At 41.5% G+C, this 25406-nt stretch overlaps 1 protein-coding gene across 3 annotated transcripts in view; it reads right to left on the bottom strand.

The window, feature by feature from the left end:
• Positions 1–25406, bottom strand: part of SLIT3 (slit guidance ligand 3) — a 463613-nt gene that overhangs the window by 174034 nt on the left and 264173 nt on the right. For all 3 annotated transcript variants that reach the window (XM_056502336.1, XM_056502338.1, XM_056502337.1), the window contains 2 exons: positions 9932–10003; positions 5448–5611 (listed from right to left, as the gene is read on the bottom strand). In XM_056502336.1, coding sequence (XP_056358311.1) covers positions 5448–5611; positions 9932–10003 — 236 coding nt within the window. The remainder of the gene's footprint in view (positions 1–5447; positions 5612–9931; positions 10004–25406) is intronic.

The following is a 25406-nucleotide window of genomic DNA, read 5'->3' as shown; positions in this document are numbered from 1 at the left end:
CATCCCCAGCAAAACCTGCATCCCATCCCCAGAAAAACCTGCATCCCTGGCAAAGCCTGCATCCCAGGCAAAACCTGAATCTCTGGCAAAACCTGCATCCCCAGCAAAACTGGATACCCTGGCAAAACCTGCATCCCCATCACCAGCAAAACCTGCACCCTATCGCTGGCAAAACCTGCATCCCCAGCAAACAGCCCCAGTTTAGCTTCCAGGAGCAGCCATCCCCCGTGCTGGCAGTGCCTCCTGTCCCACTGCTGCTGTGCACACCAGGACTGCAGGGTGTCCTAACCAGGAGCAGCTGGGGGCAGCTCCCCTCTCCATGCCCTTTCCCTTTGGCATCTCCTGAATGCTCTCATTAAGATGCTAAGCCTGAAGAGGGCTATTTGATTAGCTACTCGTTGTTGCTTGTCTCCTCAGCAACATGCTATGAAGTGATCAGGAAATCAGCAAGACAATCTCCTGAGTTCCGTGGTCTGGCCAGAGTAACAGCTATGTTTGAAGACTGTTTGACCTCACCCAAACAAGTAAATTTGTTTCCTTATTAGGGTTTCCAGTCTGCATGAAGCAGCAGGAAGCTAACACATTTCCCTCTTTATTATACCTCAGCTGCAGTCTCACCACATGGATCAGAAAATCTAGATCTTCAACTGAGATTTGGGTCAATCCAGTGGCCTCTCAAAATCAGTATCAGTTTACTTAGCCAGAAAACAGGTAGTAATTTATCTCTTGTGTAAATTTCAGACTGAATTATAAGTTATTTAGTCTAAATTATACATCTTGATTTTCTTTACATTCTTTGAGACTCTCAGAATGGGAACCAAAGATCAAGAATCAAAGAAAATTGTTTCTAACATAAAAATATAACATTGTATGGATCCACCTTCCTTCTCCTACAATGCATGTTTCATTATTAAAGAAAAATATCTTTGAAAAGTATACACATATTTTAGACATAAAAATTTCATCAACTCTTCAAAATATCAATGTCTGGTCCAGCCTGGGAAATCTTAGTCAATCTTCATACTCCAATTTAAACACTGTCCACTGTCAAGATGCTGGCCAAAAGTAGAACAAATCTGGCCAGCAGCTGAAGTATGTACAGATCACACTACAAGACACAATGTTTAGATGCACAGATATTCTCAAGTATATGTTTAGGAAAACCAGAACAATTCATCACTGCAAAAAAAATTCCAAATGGTGTCAGTGGCTTCTGCACAGAGAGCCCTGAAAAGAACAAGATGCTGCTGATGGCATAGCTTCATGAACCCACTGCTTTGTTTGCAAAGCTCTACAGCTGTTGCAGGTGAGAAAACACATTATAACTTGACATAACTGATCAATATGTAAACTAATTTCAGCTTCAATAAGTAAGGAGCAGGTAGAAGAAAAATGAAAGAGTCATAATAAAACTTACATGAGAGGAAAATGAAATAAAATTACTATCATAAGGAGGTCAGAGGAGGACAAAACACAGATAAATAGGCAGCAAGAAAGAGAAAACCTGTTTGAGAGACACAGACACAGAAGGAGAAGCCAGTCCAACAGTGAAGCATCTGAGCACAGGAAGGAAGCTGGGTCTGATCCAGGCAAAGACTGGAAAGCTCTAAGAGGTACTGAGCATAAGCCAGCACCCCCAGATGCTTTTCTGCTACCGAAGGGAATATAAAAATAAACATCTCCCAAAGACCAGAATACAGGTAGCATTTCAATTGACACTGTCTTTGCTTAGTACACTGCTTTTTCATCACAGCAGCCTGGCAGTGAATGGCAAAGCTATGGTGGGGAGAGGAGAAATACATCATGCTACCTACGTAAAATACACCCTGCTATCCATGTGACATACACCCCTTAGCCATGTGAAACACAGCCTACTATCCATGTGAAATACACCCCTTATCCATGTGAAGTATATCCCATAATCCATGTGAAATATACCCTACTATCCATATTAAATACACCCTTTATCCACGTGAAATACACCCTACTATCCATGTGAAATACACCCCTTATTAATGTGAAATACACCCTACTGTCCATGTGAAATACACCCTACTATCCATGTGAAATACACCCTACTATCCATGTGAAATACACCCCTATTAATGTGAAATACACCCTACTGTCCATGTGAAATACACCCTACTATCCATGTGAAATACACCCCTTATCCATGTGAAATACACCCTTATTAATGTGAAATACACCCTATCCATGTGAAATACACCCCTTATCCATGTGAAATACACCCTATCCATGTGAAATACACCCCATCCATGTGAAATACACCCCATCCATGTGAAATACACCCCATGATCCATATGAAATATATCCTGTTATCCAATTGAAATACACCCCCTATCCACGTGAAATACAGCCCACTATCTTTGTGCAGCACATCAACAAGGGGCTCATCCTCCAGTGCCACAGAATTTCCTCTTCTACACATCCCACCTTGCAGGAGACTCTCTCCCCAAAGGCATCCCAGAGCTCCATAACCAACTGTGCAGGAGGAAGAGGCTGTTTGGAGATTCCTCCAGGAACAGATGGCCTTGAAGGCAAAGGCCCAGGAAGGCTGCTCTGTCAGAGGGGCTCTGGAGGAGAGATTCTCCTGAAAAGAGGGGACAGCTTGCTGAAGGAGTCAGCCAGAAGGCCCTGGTGGGTGACAGGAGTGCCAGCAGCACTTGGCACTCTCCTCTGGTGAGTCCCACTTTGTCCCTGACCCTTCCCCTTCTCCACAGTAACACAAACCCAACCAGACATTTTTCCAGACCTATCTCCAGGCAACTGTGCACTGTTGAATGCTGCACCTTCACCTCCAGCTCTGAGCCAACAAGAGAAACCTGGAACAGCTTCTCCACTGCTCACAGGTGACCTACAAGCACCATCTGAATCAGCTTTTTTATAATTTGTAAGAATAAGCTGACCAACATTTTTGAAAGACTGACACCCAGGCTACACAGGTATGACTCAGTTTACCTCAATACACCTGCACATAACTCTGACTTCAGCAGCTTTATCTGGAGAGACTTTGCACCTAATGCAAACACCACGGTGTAGGACACGTCCACAGGGAATTCAGAAATTTGGCTTCTATTTAAGGCACTTCTCTATCATTGTTTCAGTTCTTCTTTTCCCTCATGGCATGCAGCATTCAAAATCTGTTTCCAAAGAAACATTTCTCATAAAATTATAAAACATCACTATTTTTGCATACGGTTCAAAGAATAAAGACGAGCCAGTTTTTCAATGCTGTGTTTCTTCTTTCCCCAAATTATGATTCTACTCTATCTCCTCTGAAGCATCCAGCAGCACCAGTTTTGCACTGGAATGCTCTGATGAAGCCCATTTTGGAGTGAAGGAAAAGCTGAGTGTTCTTTTGCTGCTTTGATATTCCCACTGCCGTAAAAACACAAGGGTTTGAGATTCTGAACCTATACTTCAACAGAGCAGTTCACCACTTTATTTTTTAGCTCTTCCTAACTGGGATACAAAGGTGGCTCTCCCTGCCAGCTCAAGACTGGTTACAGTAATTCACATAACCTTAACTTCTATAAAATTCCCTTGCAGAGGGACAAGCTCAGTTCACTCTTCACTCCCTGTCCTAGTTTGACTTCATAGTCACACATTAACAAATTATGCTGTAAAATCAGGTATAAGAACTGTAATGGGAGAAGGGGAGATTTATATCCTCTTTAAACTAGCTGTCCATGTAGGCTTTTATTGAACTAGCATGTACTATGCTGAGTTCTCAGCTAAATCCACCACTAAAATGAGCTCTCCCAATGAATTTCTTTTTCAGCACATTTCATTTCATTTCCCAAATGAGAGTTACAGGGATACAGTTGATGGACTACCTCACCGAAAATTTCTTTCCTTGAATTTTCATGATTTTATATTTTTTACAAAAGCAGGCAAATCTTGAGAGAATGCCTATATCCTCTTGGTCCAACAGGGAACTGTTAAAAACCTCGTCACTTCTGCAAGTCAGTGTCTGCACAGACAACCCCATTTAAATGAGTTCTGTTCACATTACATTTCTCATTCAGCAATTATTATCTCTTCTCCTGACTTAAACAACTCATTTTCCTCCACTTCACTGTATCATAAATCCAAATAGCAGAACTCAAGCTCCATCTGAAACTTCATTTCATGAAAGGAAAAAAAGAAAAAGATGTGGTTGCCTCTTTGGTAAAATTAGCTCCTGCTAATAGCTTCATTCATTTATCCATTTGTTTTATCCTTCCTCTTCTAAGACTGTTACATTTCTAAACTTTTTCTTTAGTTAAACTTTTGATGTAACTTCTCAGCTATACTGCCTATGATCTCCACAGTGAAGAAGCTGCACAGCACTCTGAAATAACAGATCTCAATGAGCATTATGCACAACTTTATTTTCCATGTGCCCATCACATTTCTGCACACCTTTGGGCTGGGCATTAATTAACCACAGTTGAGTGAAGTCAAACCTTTCTTCTTTCTCTAAATACAACCATTTCTCTTACTTTGTCACATGTAAATGGAATGACAAAAAGAGGCATTCCTAAAACCTTTCTGGCACAGCAGTTCTACTGTATTTCCATCAGCCAATCCATGTACCCATAGGATAAAGCTTTAGGGCTCACAGGCTGTCAGGGAGAAGCAACAAAACAGCACAAGACTTGCAGTCTATCAAGGTTCAGACTCACATCATCTCCATAACAAGCCCCCAGTGTCACTGGGGCTGCAAACTACCTCCAAATTTATGACTGGTATCTTTTTTCCATGCATACACACTGCCATGTCTGCTCTTCCACCACATCCTTCCTTTCAACCCAACTCAGGGATTTCTTTTTCCACTTTTTGTCTTTTTTTCTTTTGTTCTTTTTCTTCTCCTTTTAGGAAAATGTATTTCTATCCTACAAGAGCCAAGTGCAGTTCCAGAGACTTGATGAATAGGCCCAACATACAGACACATGATTTGTGAGTATCATCAGCCCCATTTATCAGTGTGGAAATGCTACAACAGCAAAGTGCATTGGCTCCCTGAGAATCCCTGATCCAGTCTCTGGGATAAAATCTGCTCCTCACGTTCTAAAGTCCAATCATTTGTCAACAGACTCAGATTTGCATTTTCCATTTCCTTTCTTTTGTATTCCAGTCAGCTATAGAGCTCTTCCCTTGAGAAATACCAAATTATCCACACTTAATTGATTTCTTATGTTGATATCATAGGCAATGTTAAAGCAGAAGAAGTAATTTGAGAACCAAAATGTTAACTGGAATCCAATAATTCTCAAAAAGCTGAAAAAACCAACAATTTGATCTCCTCCCATGCAGTTTAACGACCACAAAAACAAACAGAACGGCTGTTGTTCGCATCCAAACGCGACACAGCCATTTTCCACGCTGGTTTTTTAGTGGGAACAGCAACATGAGATAGATAAAGGAGGAATTGGCAGCATTACCAGAGCAGACAAAGTCCTTCTTCTGCACCTCAGCCACGAGGAAGCCGCGCAGGCCGACGGGCGCCAGGCAGAAGGTGAACTGGCCGATGGTGCGGCGCTGGCGCAGCCAGTCCGACAGCCAGGCCAGGTGGCAGTCACAGTGCAGGAAGTTGGAGTGGAGCCGCCTGCAAAACACACAGCAAACCCACCGTTATGGGGTTTTAAACAAAACCCACAGAGGCAGCAACCGCCAGCCTGCCCCGCTCTCTGCTGCCGTTTCAGTGGGATCACTGCAGGGTCCTGCTTACAGAGGGGTCAGGGCTCGACTGTCCTCACTGCCATGGGATATTATACAAAGGTCAGATATGAATTTGTGCTATTATTTGTAATGTTTTCAAAAAAATAAGTTCAATAATGATCCACCTAGAGCTGGCCATACGCAGAATTTAAGACTGCGTCACACAATCACTTTGTCTGTGGTTTCATGTCAGAAAGAACTGCAGGGATGTGATATTCTGAGTGAATGGCTTGTTAAACATGACGACCAGCTAAAGAACGGGATGATGAGTGATTCTTCCCTCTTCTTCATCCTTTGAGCAGAGGTGGAGAGAGAGAAGCCCTCCACATTAGCTCAGCTGGTTGGAGCATGGTGTAATAGCACCAAGGTTGTGGGTCTGATCCCTGTATGGGCCATTCACTGAATACTTGCACTTGATGATTCTTATGGGCCCCTTCCAACTCAGAATATTCTGGGAAAAGACAGGCAAAATAAAACTTTGGAGGCTATTGATACCATTTTTGTTCCTGTGCTGCCTGTACAAGTTCAATGCTCTTTTTCCTGTAGTAATTTAGCACCAGTATAAAGGATCCAGACAGGAATTTTCAGCTCATGAAAGATCCACTCATGGGTAGCTCACTGCTCAGCTTGCTCCATGCCTGGCAGAACCATTATCACATCTGCAAATGATGAAGGGTTCAGGGAAAAAAATTTGGTCATTTAAATAGCTACCAAACTTTAGGTCAAAACAAAAGTCCAGGACATTAATTCTCTCATTCCTGTAATGACTCATTCATTTGCAGTGTTGCACCAAATGAAATGATGAACCAGATTAAAAATCCTGTCAGAAATGGTTAGACCAAGCATTATTCACTAATATTACAGGCACACAATTGGTGTGCACCAGATTTAGCCTTGTCCATCCCCCAAAGAAATGAAATGTCTTTCTGTGAGCTGTCCTTACAGCACAGCAGCAGCTCAGCTCAGCAGTGGCGCCCGGGCTGACAGTGCCCAGATTTGTATGTCTGGGGTGGACAGACACAATAAAGAAAGAAAAAAAATCCACAATCTGGAACTGAGAGTTTATCCTGTAGAGATGGAAAGCACTAATCTCCTGGGAGTACTGTAAAATGTAATTGTTTTACAAAGATGGCTAGAAGACCCTGAGTTTAGGGATTGTGAAGCTCTTTAACTGAAGCTGCAATAAGTTAGATTTCCAGTAAAATATTTGGCTGTTATGAACCATTAATCTGCCTTTTTGTGGAAGAACAAATAAAAACATAAATACCATCCAGCCAGAAATCATTCTAAATAAGAATTAGTAACCTAAGAGAGTCAGGGTTTCATTTAGGCCCTCAGTGTCTCACTCTTCCCACCACAGCAGTCAACAATGACACTCAGCATCACCTTCCTCCTGGAACTGAGCTCATCCCATGCATTCCCTACACCCCTGTATGCCAGCATGAGTGAGAAAAGCACAATGTCACAAAAAGGGTCAGGGTTAGGCAGATTTCCAGTTCTGTGAGCTGGCTTTTTTCCTCCCACTAAATTGACTTATCTGGGTTTTGGGGTTCTTGTTTCAGTAGTGCAAACCACCAGCTCTGCCTCAGCAGAGCCCTCATCATCACCTCAAGCCTTTTGGCACAGCTACTTTGTGGTTTGCTTTGGAGAGGAGATCATTTAGAGACCCTATCTCAACACAGCAGCCTACCAGAATATATTTTTGATAATTTTATTAATAAATACAGCATCAAGAAGACTTTTCACAGTACTTCAAAATATTATAAACCAATTCCCTGGGAACACAAAAAATGCTGAAGTGCTTTCTCACATTTTTAGTTTACTCTTAAAATAAAAAAATTAAAAGAAATAATGTAATTACCTGTCTCAGCAGTAATTCACAGATGCAGAGACAACAGGACACTTACCATTAAGCAAATAGGTAAAGGGAACATGCTTTATCATAAATAAAGCTGCTTCAAGCAAAGGAAAGCAGATCAATAAAAACTAATTCCTGTCACTTCTAATCAAGGCTAAAAATCGATAAAACTTAAGAACAGAAAAGAGAGTTAACTAAAAAATCTTAGTACAGAAGAGCTGATTTTAGTAAAGAATTCTTCAGCACTTCAAATGCTTCAAGACTTCCTGGCATTTTTCCCTTTTTCTTTTTTCCCCTGAGGGCTCATGTTGAAGGTTAATATACTTTTTATATTTTCTTCCACAATAGGCAGATCGTTTTGAGAGCCATGAAGAAAAGCTGTTTATTCACAGAATCATCAGAGCACAGGTAGCAGCAGCAGGAGCATCCCCAAATGTCCTGTAATGGATCTCACCAGAATGCAAAAGGGACACAAAGGAAAACACTGTCCACACTGCACTGGGCCACAGCTGACTGGAAAAAGGGCTCATCCCTACTTAAGGAACATTCAGACCAGGGATTTCCTAAAAAAGACTTCCCCAAAAAAAAAGCACATCTAAGTGTGAGGCTATTTGAGAAGGTGGACACACTGCTGACCATTTTTTAAGAAAACAGTAGACTCACCAAACTGTGAGGAACATCATTCATGACCCATTTCCAACAAGAAAGTCTAGAGAGTACTAACATCTTCCCTCAAACAGTATCTGTATACAAATCCCTTCATTTACCTGCTAGAGGTGCTGTGTATTATTTGGCAGTCTTTGGAGACTGAAACCTGTCATTTGATACTGATGAAACTGACTTCACAGAACATCAGGTGAATGAATACAAATGCAAGTTTGCTAAAGTTGCCCTTTTATCCATAGACCCTAAATTAAATTTCCAGCAAATCCTTTTAGAGTGGGGCAGCATTCATGTTCTATAAAATGTGTCTCTCAGAATTCAATAGAAAAGCTTCCCTTTATAAATCCTATTTATGACTTCCTTCCCTTTTTTTCTTTTCTTTTTTTTCCCCCTTAATTACAGCAGAGGGGGATTAGTCAGTGTAAGTCTCCAGGGAGCTATATACAAAGCCATCTCTGAAATTAAACTGAAAGGAAAATGGCAGAAGGCACTGAAGGCACTGAGCTCTGCTAACAGACAAGACTGGCTAATCTGGAAAAGCCAGGCAAATTTTCTGGACCACTGTGACTGAATAAGAAAAGGCAAAACTCCAGGAACCTTAACTCTACACCTTTATCTTCTTTAGCCATTCTCTTCTAAAAGACAAACATCTCATTTCCGTTTAATTACTGACATTAAGATTTAATAATGTCATCATTTGATGAAGAATGCAAATTTAAGTCAGAGGTTATCTTAGAGAGATTGACATAAGCAAGAGCCATTTTTCTTCAGTTCTGTTAATTTATTTAATACATTTTACACATGTATGCATAGCATCCTTGAAGTATTGTATTTTTTCAGTGGCATAGAAAATCTTCAGGCTAGCTACTATTTCCCTTTCTTTGCCTTTAGAATTAAACACATCTTGGATGAGTTTGAGAATCTGGAGGAAAAACAGGGGTGCTTTGTTTAGATGTGACTTTTCCTGAAGCTTTGCATTCCCTAAAGGAATTTAAAGAAATAATTTACTTAAGGAAATGGTTTTGGTAGGCTATGGCTAAATTATACAAATGCTTAGTCTGATTTCACAGTCATTGTTTTTTGATCTACTAAAGAACAGAGCTTTTCCAGTGCAATGGCATGCAGCTTAAAAACAAATGGGTTTGATATAAGAGAAGCTTTCATAAAAAAAAAAAAATCCATCCAAATAAGTGACATTTTGTTTCAGAAAGTATCTGGAAAGATGCTTTTTTCCTGTTCTTTAAAAATGCCTTGTTTCAGAAATTACTATTTGGAATTTGAAAAGAATAAATGGGATTTAAACACAGGATATTAACAAAATTCAATAATTTGATCCATCTGAGCATTTTTTATGACCTTGTTGATGCTCCAACTTGGAACACATTTCACATTATGGATTTTCCCATGAGGATAAAAAAAAAAGTGCCACTTTATTTTCCAGGTAATTGCAAAATCTTGATAAAACTGACTCTTATTTAATGCTGGGCAGATCCACAACAGTGGCTCTCAGTGTTCTGTGGGTACCAGACCCCTTCACAAGCCAACCTGAGCTCCCCAGGGGCTCCCCAGCCCTGCAGCCACCCAGGCCCCTGAGGGACTGAAATGACATTATCACAGATGACAAACAGCCAAAAAGTTGGCTTACAGCATCAGGATTGTATTATAATAACAGAAGGTTCTACTCACAGAGTCCTGATCTTTGGCATGTGATTGAAGCTGGTAACAGGAATGCGGGTGATGTTGTTGTTGTTGAGGGTACTGTTAGGAGAGAGAAAAAAAGAGAGAATAAGAGATTGATCAATTATTTATATTTCTTCACCAACACACAATTTACAGAAACAACCAGTTAAAATTCTTGGCAAGCAGGAAGACAGAGTCCCTGATAGCTGTCTCAATTTGTGACGTACCATGAAAGATACTGCTCAGTGAAAGCAACCAACAGCAGCCTCAGGATGGCTGGAGGTCACTGCTACCACATCTGGGGTAAACAGAAAATGAGTTTTTACCAACTACTGGAACAGATGCAGCTGTCTGTATCTTTGATAACATGGTGCAGCCTGAGCAGGGGGACATCAGACTTGGGCACAGCATTTAAAGGCAATTGGAAGGATTTTGAAGTAGTGTGACCAAGAGAGAGCTGTTGGCTCTCACAGGCTTGTTAGCACATCCCACTGACATGGACAGACAGCTCCCATTGCTCCTCAGAAACACACGGATGGATGGGCTCACTCTCCTCCCTTTTCTCAGCAAAAAATATATGGGGAGTGGAGCAGCCTGTAATAAAGCATGTCCTGACCCAGGCAGAGAAGGATTGCTGCTGCTCTGTCAAAGCAAAGAGAAAATCTCAGCTGCTGGAGGGATCCCTTTAGAGCATCTCAGGAAGAATGAGCTGAGATTACCATCATCTCAGTGTGCTGCTCCCATTTGTGTAGCTCCTAATTATATCAATGACTCTCCAGCAAATTAGAAACTATAAAGTTTATCAAGATAGCACAGGAAATGGAAAGCACTTCAACAGGGCATAATTACCATGCTGCAAGTGCACCAAATCTGCAAATACAGCATCCCAGTTTGTTGTGAGAATGGACAGGGCTGGTGACCACTCAGTGTCCCAGCATGGCCAGTCCTGCCCCTGCCTGTTTGAAGCACGTGCTGCCCATAGCACCAGGGCATGAAACGAGCTTTACTTTCCACAAGGGGCACAGAATTCCACAGGGTAACTCTGGCAGAAGATAGTGCTTCTGTGTGTTTATGTGTGTGCTGAAGAATGCACAAATACATACCTGCTGAAGCAACCTAACAGCATGTCATCCTTCCCTGAACTACTTAGCTATTCCAATGTCATGTATTTATACAGGACATTTAATCCAAAGCTCTAGAAAAGTCTTCCAGGAGTTTACTCCCTTTCTTGGTCATCTGCCAATTCAAAAGCCATTTTTACAATTCTGCCCAGAAATCCCTTGGCAGAACCATCATCAAAAACATCAGTGGATTACAGCTAATTAGATTTTACCCTATTAACAATGGGTTTTGGGCACACAGGAAGACACACACACACAAAAGGGTGCAGGGTACCCTGGCTCTGCACAAGCACACTGAGGAGCAGGGTGGGAGCAGCTCTGACACTGGCAGCTTGCTTTGCTGCTGCTGCTGCTGTGCTGCATCCTGGCAGGACAGCACCCAAGCACTCCCAGCAGGATCAGAGCTGGTATTCCAGCACAGTGCTGCACCAGATGGATGCACTGGCAATCTGGAGCCAGCCTGGGGGCTGACATACCCATGACAGCAAACTGCACCAACAGAGCAAAATTACCCTTCCTCTCCAAATCTGTGAGCAGAGTTTTGAAAATCTGGACTCTGCATGTGAGATTTGCTGCCAGAGATCTGTATCAGTCAAGTCACACACGTTCATACACCAGGCTGATAAGAGCTGTCAGTCCTAGCACATGATAACTTATAGTATAACATGTAGTATTTATTCCAGATCCTCTGGAAAACTTAAAGATATTAAAAACTGAACAAGAAGCACACAGCCAAGTATTGGGATCAATGGGTGTACGTTGGTACAAACCACTGGGTTTGTGGATTCAGATTCTCAATATGCAAGAACTCCAAGGCAGCCTACTAAAAATTTGAAGGGCAAGATGAAGTGGAAACAGTCAAGTTCAGCAGGAGAGCTGGAAGTCAGCTCTTGGAGCTGCCAGCCCCTCTGCCAGCTGTGGCTGCCAGCCTACAGGGCTGTGCTGTGGCTGCAGAGCTGGCAGAGAGCACCAGGGCTGGAGGCTCTGCCTCTCAGTCCCTGCTAAGGTCACAGTGACAACTCACATCCCACTGGGGCAGATTATATGGTGCAAAATGAAACTCTCTGCCATACAATTGCTTGTGCTCCATTCCCTTATTCACCCAGTGATGTAACCAAAGTCTTTTGTGGTCAATGAGCTAAAAACAAGCCTGAACAACAATTTCAGAAAGTGAACAAACCCACTGAGAGTGCATGAATATATACATCAACACACACACCCTTCAGTATCTGTATGTGTTTGCTCTTTACATGTTGGGAAATTCAAACAGGGCTCAGAAATGGAATTTATAATTGCACCATTTTTTTCCCTGTAAATATAAAAATATAATTCTGAGGCAACCCTCTGCCTTAGTTGCCTGTTACTTTAAAATGAGTTATGCACTCAGATGGAAGATTTTAGGTATGCAGTGATAAATAAAAGACACATGTAAAGTCAGCTCACAAACATTAAATCACAGACATAGCTGATGTCTGAATCAGTCACATATGGCACTACAGGAGTCAATGGGGGCCATAGGAATTTAAGAGAGATTTTTCTATTGATTTCTAAAGGATGTGGATTGGATTCAGGCAGAACAGGCTGTGACAGTGATCTTCCTTCTGCACTGAGGGCAGAGAACACATCCCTGTCTCCCAATGCAATTCAGCTGCATGCAGAAAGGTCACCTGTTACTGTCTGACTTGATGATTCAAATATATTGTAAAAGTTCTTAAAATATTTCTGTTTAACAGATTAAGCATTATTCCAACCACACAGCATTTCTAATTGCAAGATATCAAATGAGAATGGCTCAGGTTTTGCAAAAGTTTCAAATACTTGCTTATTTTCAAATAAGCAGAGATTTCCCACAGTTCATTGACAAACATATAACCCTCCTTCTAAGAATCCTAAATCAGTGCTGAATTAATAGTCTCCTTAAACACAAATTTCAGGGATAACTCTAGCAGACAGCTACTGCACAGATGACTTAGTAGAATACTATTTCATTGATATTTAAATGTTAACCATAATGAAGGCAATAAAACATCTATGATAACAGCAATTATTTCAGAACAGAGGAGGCCAAACACTGCAAAAGGCACTAATTGCCAGTGAACTGTCTGCACTACAGCCCAGCTGGAGCTGCAGGAATTTAACCCTGCTGCTCTGGCTGCACATCACTCAGCTCCCAGGCAGAGGGAACTCTGAAATGGGAACATGTTCAGGTAGAGATGTGCTCTAGAGACATCCTGCAAACCTTTCCATCATGCACGTGATTCCTTCCCAGAAATGATTTTTTAAGAGATGTGTCCTGACAGGGGTGAACACACAATACAGCAGCATTTTTAGTACATGAGGGGAAAAAATAAATTACACTCCTGTAGTCTGCTGGTTGCTCCAAGGTGCTAGCCTCAGACTGATCCACCCAAAATTTGTATCTATAGAAAGAGATTCATAAATACCAGAAACCTGTGAGAAACAGGAATTCCAGAATCTTCTGACTCCTCCAACATCATATGGGGGACACATACCCTGCTGAGTGGTCCTCAGCCTTAAACATCTCACCTCTTCCAGAACCCAACACATCCCTTGTAAAAAGCACTGTCCTCTCATTTAGAAGTCCTCTCCCTGTAAACTAATCACACCCAAAATGCTGACTCAGGAGGCTGGGGTTATAGACAATATTATTTATGCCAGCCAACTTCCCACCTTGGGCTGTGATCCTTGTCAGATCTTGCAGGGTAAGCAGAAGCAGACTGCAGCAGCCCTAAGGATCCTCCAAGGACTACTTGGAAGATGCATAATGTTGAGATCAGCAGTCTCAGAGGTGGCACATCCTCCAGCACTGGGAACTGTCACAGTCCCACTGACTCCAATTTACAGCCCCAGAGGAGCTGCTCTCCTAACTCACTGCTCTGCCCCTCACCCAAACTGGCACACGTGGAGCTGCCTTCCTCCCTCTGAAAAATAGAGATTTATAGTCCCTACTAATCAGAATTTTCCTAGAGGAAAGAGTGCTCAGTCTGCAACCCTGTCATTATTTGAAAACAATTACTTATCTCAAACTTTTGGTGCAAATTTAATTTCATGCAGTTGCATTTTTGCTCTCTTCTGACTTGCTCCAAATTCATGAACACCACTGCAGTTCCCTGACACAGAGCTGGTAATTCCAGACTCAACATAAATACATTAAAATCACTAACCTGCACAAACAAATGGCATGTGTGTGGTTTATTCTGTAATATTTATGCATTATTCTTTATTCTTCCTGCACAGGACTGATGAGAGTCAGAAAAAAACCACATACTTCTAATGCTAGAGGAAATCATACAAGTTTTATGGCAGAAGCCTTGAGAAAAAAAGGAAACTACTCAAATTTTGAACTCTACTTACAGTACAAGTATTTTATTTTAAAAACTCAGAAACTCTAAGCACTCTTTCAGGTCCCTTGGACTAATTCAGAGAGCAGAAATCCCAGGTTGTCAGGTCAATATTCAATCTCAGTTCTGTAAATCACAGACTACACAGAGATTTTGATTCCCTTACTTAGAATTCAATTAATACAATTAAGAGTTTATAAAAAATATCAGAATGCCTGTCTACTTTTTAACCTGAAATCATACTTTCATGGCAACATATCCATGTGCTCTAATCTGGTTTAGTACCAAAAGGATCTCCTCTGACAGAAAATGTTACACAGCACAATAGCAATATCTGAAACATTAATTATTTAGTAAAAAAATGACTGTCTAATGTTTTCCAGACACACTTCAAGTGGGAAAATATACAGGAGCATTGGATTTTTTGTTTTACACACACCACTGATAACAATACCACCTGCTACATCCCAGCTTAAAAAAAAATCTGGTATCCTAGTCGATCATTGACAAAAGGAAAAAAATACCTATTCAGATGTCAATTTTTCTAAGAATAAGGCATTTTTATAATGTGCAGCAGTACAGTGCAATAGCCACTGTGATGCTTCTTGTTTCAGCCTGGACAGATTCAAGTGAAAGGGGCAGGTGGGAACCTCTTGGATGCTGGAGATGCTCTTTGCTCCTTGTCAGTAGTGGAGACTGGGTTCTTTCCCAATCCAAATCTGCAGCTGATTAGCAAAACAGCTAATCAAACTGCGACATTTTAATACAAACTTAATTCAAATTGGGAAAACACTTTCCCCCAAGGCTTAGTAAGCATCTCCCATAGTTACTAGAGGCCTGCTGTGCTGGCTATTCAGGTACTTGATCCACACCAGGCTGCTTCTGTGTTACATTTGGCTGACCACGGGACACCACACAATTGGCAAAATTCTCAGTAAGACAGAAAAATTCAGACCCATTCAGTGATTGGCAAATGGAGAAAGAGATCTGCAAAAGCATCAGCTCATGTACTAGATTATTGCTGGGTTTGAATGTGTTTTATGTTTGGGCAGTGTAGATTTTCTGCAGGTTTAGGATTTGATATCAGGAATCCTACAAACTCCAGCCTTTCTTTGGCAGTACAGGCTTTCATATGTCTGTGGGCTTCACTCTAAGTTAAGCAATGATGTTCAGTTCCTTTTCCCACTCAAAACTCTCTCAACAAGTTGTGAAAAGCTGGTGCTAGGTTACCTCCCTGTGTGATAAATCTGGGTTTTGAAAGTGAGACACTGAAACAGAGCAGCAAAGCAAAGGGGACCAGGCTGGTGGGGCTGAGCTGTGCCATGCCCTGCAGCACTGGGAGCACTAACATTTCCTTCTGTCTCCTCCAATTACCCCACTGCTCTGTCACGGGGTGCTCCTGGCTGGGTGTGTAATCCCTGTGTTGTGTGTCCATAACACCATGTAATTGGGCCTAATGCAAGATTATTATCCATGTGCATGCAATGGATAGCTACAAATGGTGTGTCTGCAGGCTGGGAATGTTCCCAGGAGTGAATTACTGTCATACTCCCCCATTCCTGCTTCTCCCACTGCTGCCAGGGCTCCCAGCTCCTATCCCCAGTGCAACTATATATCCACTAAATGAGACCAGGGAATTCATTCAGACTTAACCAAGGCATCTCCAAGCATAATTAAGCCTCTTGTGCTAACAGTTTTTTGATAATGTTACTTCTACTCAGAAGTGGATGAAGTGAGGCAAAAAACAAAAAGAAAAATAAAAAGCTGAACAGCTCTGCCTAAGCTGCCAGTGGAGCTCAGAAGGCAACACTACTCTGCCCCTGGCAGTGTCAGAAACACAACATCCAAGACCTCAAAGCTTTGGAGGATGTCTGTGTATAGTGTGGTAAATAAAAGTGAAGGATTTTTTTCCCAGTGTACATGTGGATTGAAACTGTTGAGCCTATGCAAGATTAGACATCACCATCAGTATTTATGCACATAAAAGGAGGACCTTGTTCTGTCTGAAATACAGAGACAAAACATGAATTTGGGAGCTGCACCAACAGCATTATTCAACACTAAGTGCCATTACCTCAGACCTCTGTGTTAGCAGATTCACATCACTTACTTTTAAACCACTGAACAACACAAAATGCCACTGCAAAGGAAAAAAGCATCCTCTGTTCCTTGTATTCACTCAGGGGTTAAGCAAAGCAGCAACAAGTTTAAATTTCAGAAAGAGGGATTTTCATTAGATATAGAGAGAATGTTTCTTACAATAAGAACAGGGAAAATATAGAAAAGAGCTGTTACAGAGTGTGCAGCCATGGGGAGGGAAGCCTGTAATAAAATACTAAATGAATCCCTGTCAGGAATGGCATTGGATTCGATGGGCCTGCCGCAGGGAGGGACAGTGGATGGCAACTTCTGACCCCCTCCAGCCCTCATATATCACCCAGTAAAACTAACAGCAGCAATTCCAAAAAGGGAATCTAAATCTATATTTAGTAATAAACCCAAGACTTGACTTTCATATGCTGCCATAATTAATGTTTGTAATTAACTTTCAGATTGCAGGGCAAAAGGAGCTATATTTCCAATAGCTGTAAAGAGCTATTTTTCACACAGGGCAGGAGGAATTTGCATTGAATTAAATATTTACTGTTTCTTATGGCCTCTGATGAAAAGCAAGGTGGCTTTGGCACTCCATCCCTCAGCCCTGAGCGCAGTCACCCTGGACTTTCAAGGCATCCAAGGTTTGCTTGTTAGGCAATGCCCAAAACTCAACTGCATCTCTGTGGTGAGCCCCGAGTGCCTCTTGTACTCAATTCCTTGATCTCACCACAGACTGTTTAAGTTAAAGCCCACAACGACCATGTGGGCAGATAATGAAAGCAGCTGATGCTGCACTGATTAATGCGTTACTCGGCACTGTTGGGAAACATAATGATCTCACAAGGGGCCTCGTTCACTGACATGGAGCAGCAGAGCTCCGAGCTGACACCTCAAATTAGCAGCACAAGCTGTAACAGCTGGGGGGTTGTCTCAATATTTGTACCCAACTCTAAAATGAGTTGGCACCAGACAAGTGCTATTTTTAAACACAACGTTAGCCCAGGCAAATAATGGTCTAAATAGTCTCCAGGTGACACGGAGAAGCCACTGAAATAAAAATAACTGGTTGCCAATTTGTGGTTTCTGTTCTAGTATTAGTCTTTTGACAATGTGCTCACAAGTGCTCTCTTCACAGCAACGTGAGAGGCTCCAACATCATTAACTTGGGAAGCTGACATCAGAAGTATGAATATCTCAAGGATACAGACGAAAGAAAATCTTCGTTTTAGAAATGTATGGAAAAAAAAAAGTAAATAAGCTTAGCACAGAATTATGCACAAAACTGCCAGCAGTGTTTACTGCTACAATTGTCTGGTTCTTCCCATTCTGTGGCTAATTTTAATTTGCATATAACTGTCAGATTTTAACTATTTAAGCTTATTATAAAGGCCAGATGTTTAAGGCAGATTTTTTTTTTTCACTTGAATAAGTGAGATTCCTTTCAAAAATATCAGGCTTTAGGGAAACGAAGTTATTCCAATAATAGATTCTTCATTTAAAATGCCTGTTTTGTCACCTGGCAAGAACCAGGATGCTCACATTTGCTCACAGTTATAATTTTAGGGCATATTAACTTAAGTCCTGTAATTACTGCATTAATTGTTCCTGGAGTCTGGCTATGCCTTGGATGGAATCTATGGGATGGGCAAGCTCAGGAGCCGGGGTTAAGAGCAGGCAAGAGGGAAAAAGAAAACTTGCAGGAAGAAAATGCTGGGCAAGCTGTCCAGATAAAGATTGGGACTAGGAATCAGTGGAAATGGGCAAAAGGCCATAAAAAAATCACACATGAGTAAAATTAAGGATTTTGGTGACATATGGCCAAACCCTTCTGGTGTTACCTTTAGCCATGAATTTATGTTAGATATGCACATACATATCATTATGCCTTAATTTACTTACTTACATCAACATTCAAATACATAAAATATTACAAAACAAGATAAAGCAGAGAATAGGATAATGTAAAATAAAACATAATAAAGCTTATACAGAGAAAGCAGGTACAAATTTAGATTGTGTACTTCATTAGATGTTTAATCAAGAATGTCATTCACATGGTCTTATATGAAATGTCTTATTGCTTCTCTAGTTTCTCTTTCTCTGCACAGAAAGTCATTGCTATTTTCCCACACAATCAAATCACCTCTATCACCTGTACAAAATACATGTACCAGTTGCATCTCCCAATTCCTTCTAACATCTCTGCCTAGTGAGAGTTGAAAAAGCTTTTTAGAGAAGTTTCAATCAGTTTTTTAATCTTTTACATGGCACTTTAATTCTAGGCAGAAAATACAAATTCTGTTCAGCCTGAATTAAAATACAAAAGCATTGGTGCAAGGATAAGAGAATGCAGGCTGAAATTATTCTGCCACTGTTTTATTTTTGAATGAAGGATTCTCCAGTGAGTTTTTCTTCTAAACTCAAAAATAGCAAATGAACATTGGCTTTCCTGAAGTCATTTTCTCAGGTCTTTGCCCAAAGGCTACACAATTTTTAGTACAGTGTATGCATTGGGAATGCCTGTTGTGGCTCTAAGTCCCAATTACATCCAGAATTTTGACTTGGACTAAAAGAAATGAAAGTATTTATGCGAACACTGAGTAAATCTTTTGCATCATTAGGGTAGTTTTGATGTTTCTCTATGGTACCAAATTTCAGGGCTGATATTATTGCCTAGAACCACTGGGAACAAATCCAGCTGTCATAATACCCAGACCAATGTCTGCTGCAGTCAGAGCAAATCCCATTGCTGATTTCAGCAGGGAGTGAATCCAGTCCCTGCAATCCATTTATTTAGGCAGAGATTTTTGCAAGAACCACAGAAATCAAAAGTATAATTGCATTCCATTTAAACACCCCTAAATTTTGTTTTGTAGATTCATTTGAAAACCTCTTGTTCAATGAATTAATGCAATAAGCTTTCAATACAATTATTTCACTTTAATATAAAAAATATAAATGTTAAGTAGTGATGGTTTGGGGTTTTTTTTAGGTTATACAATACCAAACATGGCTCTTGGTGTCACCCAACTGCATGCATGTCAGGAACTGTGGTCTATGGATTCTGTGCTGCTCCTGACAAAATCAATGGAAACAGGACTGGGTTCTCAATGCATACAGAGGTCTGAAAGTCTCTTCAGAGAGAAGAGTGAATTTATGGAAAAGATGAAAAAGAATCAACAACATGAAGTCAGATTATACTAACCTTAAATTTGTTGCACCAGCTCCTCAGCAAAATAAAACAGTTTCTCAGGTCCCTGACTAAAGAGTTGTTTCAGGTTAATCCTTTCTGAAGCTGTAATAGCTTTATAAACACAATTCACTTCAAATCAACTCCAAAATTTGAAAGGAGCAAGCAACTTTGATCATTTGTTCAGGTTGATGGCTTTTAATGATGGAGACTTCCAAGATAGAATGTTTCAGCATTCAGTCAGCTGAGTGTTACAGGGCTGAGTGTTTCCTTACAGGGCTTCTCCAAAAGACATTCTAAAGAAATTGATTAACATTGGATCAGGAAAGAACGGTATCATTCTTCAAAGCTGTGTTTTAATTTGTCCTGTCCTGAGTACATTGCACTTTTAAAGCTACAGCTTTATGATAAAAGCCTCTATTCTTACAGCCTTCCTCCCACCATGAACACAGCCTCCCGTACTCCTCCAAGGAACACACCACCAACAGAAAAGCCATTCTGTGTGGCAGACAGAAATCAGTTGCCTTTTCTGAGGTAGGGAAAGTGATAAAAATGGACTCCTGCATCCATTGTCAGTGCTCTGTGGCAATACTCAGTCTCCTTGGGATGGTCAGCGTGCCAGCCCGTGGCCACCCCAATGCCGCAATGCGGCAGCGCCTGCGGGACTGCGGGAGCCTGCGGAACAAAGAGGGACGAGCCACCAGCCCACAGTGACACGGCACTGCCGGCAGCTCAGACAACTGCTGGTGTAAAAGGTTCTACCAATGCCTTGAAAGAGGCAGCGATGGGAATCCACAGAGAGGGGGCTGCCAGAATCCCTGGGTTCAATTTTTTCCCAACAGCAGAACCAGTAGGTCCTGCAGGCAAAATAACAGCCCTTACTCTGATTTCAGTGTCTCAGCTCCCATGGCCATCAGCATTCTCACTGGGAGAGAGCAGCAGGAGGAGATCTTCCATAGCTCCAGAAAGAGGACAATGGCCATGGTGCAGCACAGAATCGCACAGGCAATTCCTGGCTCTGGACAGCAGAGCAAGGAAATCAAGAAAATCTTGTATAGAGAGAACACCTCACCTTAACTGCCAAAATTGCCTCCCCAAAGTGCAAGGGACTGAGAAGGTATTTGTGGAATAACTTTATATTCTAACGGTATGTGATGTCCCTATCTGTAATTCATCCACGTTGGAAATTAAATAAATACAGACTAATATAGATCCACGTGAATGAAAAGGGAATGCATGATACACACATTCTGTGAGTTTAGACTTGCATGTATGAGCAGTTGTTAAGGAAAAGTTACATTTACAGAGGAAAGAAACGCTTCGAAAGAACAAAGACTACACGTAGTTTCTAGATAAGGGCAATTACGTTTCTTGGTGAAGCTGGAAAGGAATCTGCTTTCCATCAGGATTTTATTTTAATAAGGCATTAGACAGTACTTGTGTGCATCACACAAGAAAAAGGTCAATATGTTTAAAAATGCCTCTTTCCAATTTTTACGTTTCTCCCAAACTCCACCTGCCCATGAGAACCAGCAATACCTGCTTATATTCATGCAATACGGGTAAGAAACCGTAACAATCTGAATAGCAAATACTCACAGTGTTTCATTTGCCTCCAGTCCACAGAGCGAAAAAGCGCAAAATAAAATATACACAGAAAAAATTGACGCCTCCATGATTTGTTCAGGAATATTCTATGAGCGCGAGCTGTAGCTAAATAAAAGTCTATTGCTCTCCACACCTGGCTGTTTCTCTGCATGCACCCAAAATAAAATATACCTGCCATTGTGGAGGGTCTGTGCCACCAGTTTCAGCTGGAGTGCCTCACCTGGCTCCCAACGCCCTTCCCGCGGATGGGAAGACGGGATGTCTCGCAGACGAGATGGACCCAACCCTTTTAAGACACGGCTGGAATTGCCCAAGGAGCCAGTAGGAAGCCTGGGTGCTGCGGCGTGGGCTCCCCCTCCCCAGAGCCCGCCCAGCCCGCAACCGCCTCCTGCACCAACGGGGGTCTGGCCTCCAAGGCGCCGTCGCAGAGATGCTGCATTGCGGCAATTCATCGATCGCAGCAGCCAGTCCAGCGCTGGCAGCCATGAGCAGGGATGCTGCCCCACACTCCCTTCACCCAGCAAAGCCCTGCTGCTGTCAGACTCAACCCAAGGTTCTAGAGATGAACAGAGACCTTGCCCAGTCTGTGCTGCTGAACCCTCCCAGCACAGCCATCAAACTGGCTCCCACTGTGTTATCTTCTCTTTACCCTCAAACAAACCCCACTCCAAGTGACAGTCTGGCACTTGCAGACCAAGAAGCCTCACCCCACCCAGCACTGAGCAGACAAGGGGTATACGAGCAATTTTAAAAAGTTAATGGCACAACTGAACGTCGTTTCCGTCAATGGCTTTGTGTAGCCGTTGATGCTTTTTCAACTGACCAAGCTATTTTCTCCAAAACACTTGAGCAACATGGTACATCATAACAAAGGCTTCTGGATGGCCTTACAGCATTTTTAGATTTGTTTCTAAGGATGTGTAGATGTCCCAAGAATGGCCACCCATCACTCGTAAAGACTAAAACCAATGCATTCAGATTATTCATCCCAAAACAGAAACGTTAGAAACGCAATTCTGCTTCAAAAATATTGAACCAGTTAACAAGAAATTGCTTCATTTATGATAACTTAATTAACATAGAAATTGTGATTATTGGTCTTCAAATGTCTTTGACATTATTTTTTATTTCCATCTTTCAAGCAGCTCTTATATTTTTTTTTTCTTAAACCCAGGACTAGATAAGCTATGTAAATAAAATCTGATTTATATTAATCTTATTCCTTTCTTTTAAGTTTTAAAAATTACTTTTCTTGATTTAACATTAATTTTAAAATGTTCTCATCATCATATATACCCATATATACCCTACATTATATGCATAATCTTTTCAGCACCAAGAAAAAAGACCCTATTTGATCTTTAGATCAGAAGCAGGTTTTACCAATGGATTTTTTTCAGGGGCAGATATAGTTACCTACTTCACTTCCAAGCAGTTTCAAGCTAACTATCTACATGTTACTGATTTGATATCTAATTTATTACAGGCACAATATTATTGTATTGCATTATATAATATTATTATAGCTAAAAATATTGGACAATGCCAGTAATATGTAATGCATGGAACCCTGGTCCCTGCAGTGACAATTTAAGGTAAAATATCTGACATCTTGCTTCAACTCAATGGCACACAGAGCTCCCATCACAGTTTCACTTTCTTCCCAGTCTTCTGAGTCCTCCCTTGAACAAAGACTGACTACAGCTCACAGCCTTTGTCTATGTTGTACTTAGCACAGCAGAGGGACAAAAGCAACCTCTGAGAAAGACAAACCATCTACCCCCCTACTGGTCACAAACAATGCCTTTAGTTGCACACAGAAAAAAAAGAAGGGGAGCAGTTATGCATTTTGAAATGTTTTTTGTATTGATCATTTTCACTGTTGTGACTGAGCCCAGAGGAGGCAGAGCTCCCCCCTACACCACCAGCTCTGAACCCTGGACGGTGTCGCAGGAGGGCTGAGGACATCCCAGGGAATTTGACAGTGATACCACAGGAACCTGTGGTGCACACACCTGCAGCCTCCCTCCAGCCCCAGAGGCTGCACTGGTGCCAACAGAACCACATCCAGCTCCCGGAGCATCGTCATCCTGCTGCTTTGGGGAGTCATAGAAACAATGAACCGCAAAGTACGGCATCAAACCACTGCTCATCCACCTCGAGCTCGTCATGTTCCCTCAGAGGTGTGTCATCACCTCAACTTCACAAGCAGAGAGTTTTATTCCATCCTAGTCTTCAGCTCAGCCCTTGGTTAAGGTGTTGAGCTGCACATCAGCATTAAATACACAGCTGAGTGTCCTCTGGATTAAGTCGTTCACATTCACTTGACTTTCAACAGTCAAAATGCTTGTTCTACATCTTTTATATTACTGACAAAGAAACTGTATTAGTCAAAGGGGAGGGAGGGCAGGTCACAAGATGAGCAGAGCATGCAAATGAAACAATTAATATCATGGGAGAGAAGGTTTGCCAGAAATCTCTGTATCTCCTGAGTTTTGACTTTGGAATCTCTCAGAGCAGTGACTGCAGCACCAGGCTTAAATGACACAACCCATAAAACTGGGCTTCCTCAAAAAGCATACTGGTCAGTGATTCATGAAACTAATAATTCTAACCTGTCACTGCTCTTATCTTGATAAGTTCTGCAGCCTGTACGGCTCCAGGCTATTCTTAAAGGGAAAAAACCCTCCAACCTAATGGGGCAGGGAAGGAGAATGAGCACAGCATTCAACTACTACACATGCTCCAGGAAGGGAAAAATCCATCTTTCTAAATATGTAACATAATTAGGCATCCGGACCTAGGACTGATAGAAATGTTCATCAATTTGCGAGGACATGCCTGGAATACGGCAGGATTAACAAAATCATTGATCAATGAATTTATGCAAATATATTCTCCCCATAAAGAGAGAGTTACATTACATCTGTAACAGGCATCAGTGATTTTCAGAGACCCTCTCTCAGCCACTCTGATTTTGTCTCGGCTGGTCTCTGATATAAAGCCTGTCACCATGGTGCCATCTGGATAGTGTTCCTTTCACCATGCCGCACTTCCAGCCTCCCATTTGTAATCTGCTGTACAACAGAGGTTATCTCAGATTTCATTTCCACATCTTGAGCAGGGACACCAGATCTCCCACGGACATGCATCAGCAAATAAAAACATTTCTTATCGAACAACCACGTATGCACCCCATCTTCCTCCATCAACTCCTTATGCTGATTATGCATCTCCTTTCCCTAGGGTCCACTGGGGGGGCGCTCCACTTTCTAGAAGTTCACCTGAAAAAAGCCAGTTCTGTAGTTAATCTTTGACTATTTGTGTAACTGAAACCTTGTAGTAACCAGGTTCTCCAGGAGCATTTCTCCTTCCCTTACAGACCAACAGTGATACAGGAGGCAGAAGAATGGGAAGAGAAGAAACTAAGGCACAGTCGAATAATGGACTGAGTGAAGGGAAATTCCAATTTGTCTACTGATACCTCCGTACTTTGGTCACACTATTTCTCTACTGCCAAACCAACTGTTGACTTCCTCTGGTATAATTTGATTTTCTGTGAGACAACCTAAACACAGAAAACTGTGGCTACTCCTAGAAATGCCAAACTCCTTGTTTTTCACCTAATTTCACCAAGCAGGTACATCCTTCAATTATTCACACGCTGCGAGTGGTTACTCCCTTCCATTACTTTTTATTACACATATCATTTTTTCATGTTGACTGATGAAATAAGATTTTAAATTGCTTTTATTAATTTACATACATTTGAGTTAATATACATCATTGAGTAAAAAAACAACTCCAAACAAACCAACAAAACAAACCCAAGAAAGCCCCAAAACCCAAACGACAAAAACATAAACTAAAACCAGCAATCATTTAAATTTCACTGTACTCAAGTATAAGTAAACTAGCTATGCACATCATTTGACAAAGAATTCTCATTTTCTTTACCGTATTTAGGTATTTTGGTATCAGTTATAGGAATATGATTTACATAGTTCAAATTTGATCCTGATTGCCTCAACTGACCGTAATTTCCAGCAAAATAGAGGAGGAAATCACATTTGTGGGGCATTTTCAGGCTTTCATTAAGCAAT

Source organism: Oenanthe melanoleuca, chromosome 13 (assembly GCF_029582105.1).
Source record: "Oenanthe melanoleuca isolate GR-GAL-2019-014 chromosome 13, OMel1.0, whole genome shotgun sequence".
NCBI lineage: Eukaryota > Metazoa > Chordata > Aves > Passeriformes > Muscicapidae > Oenanthe > Oenanthe melanoleuca.
The sequence above is the reverse complement of the archived record's forward strand: the minus strand, read 5'-3'. Positions and strand labels throughout refer to the sequence as shown.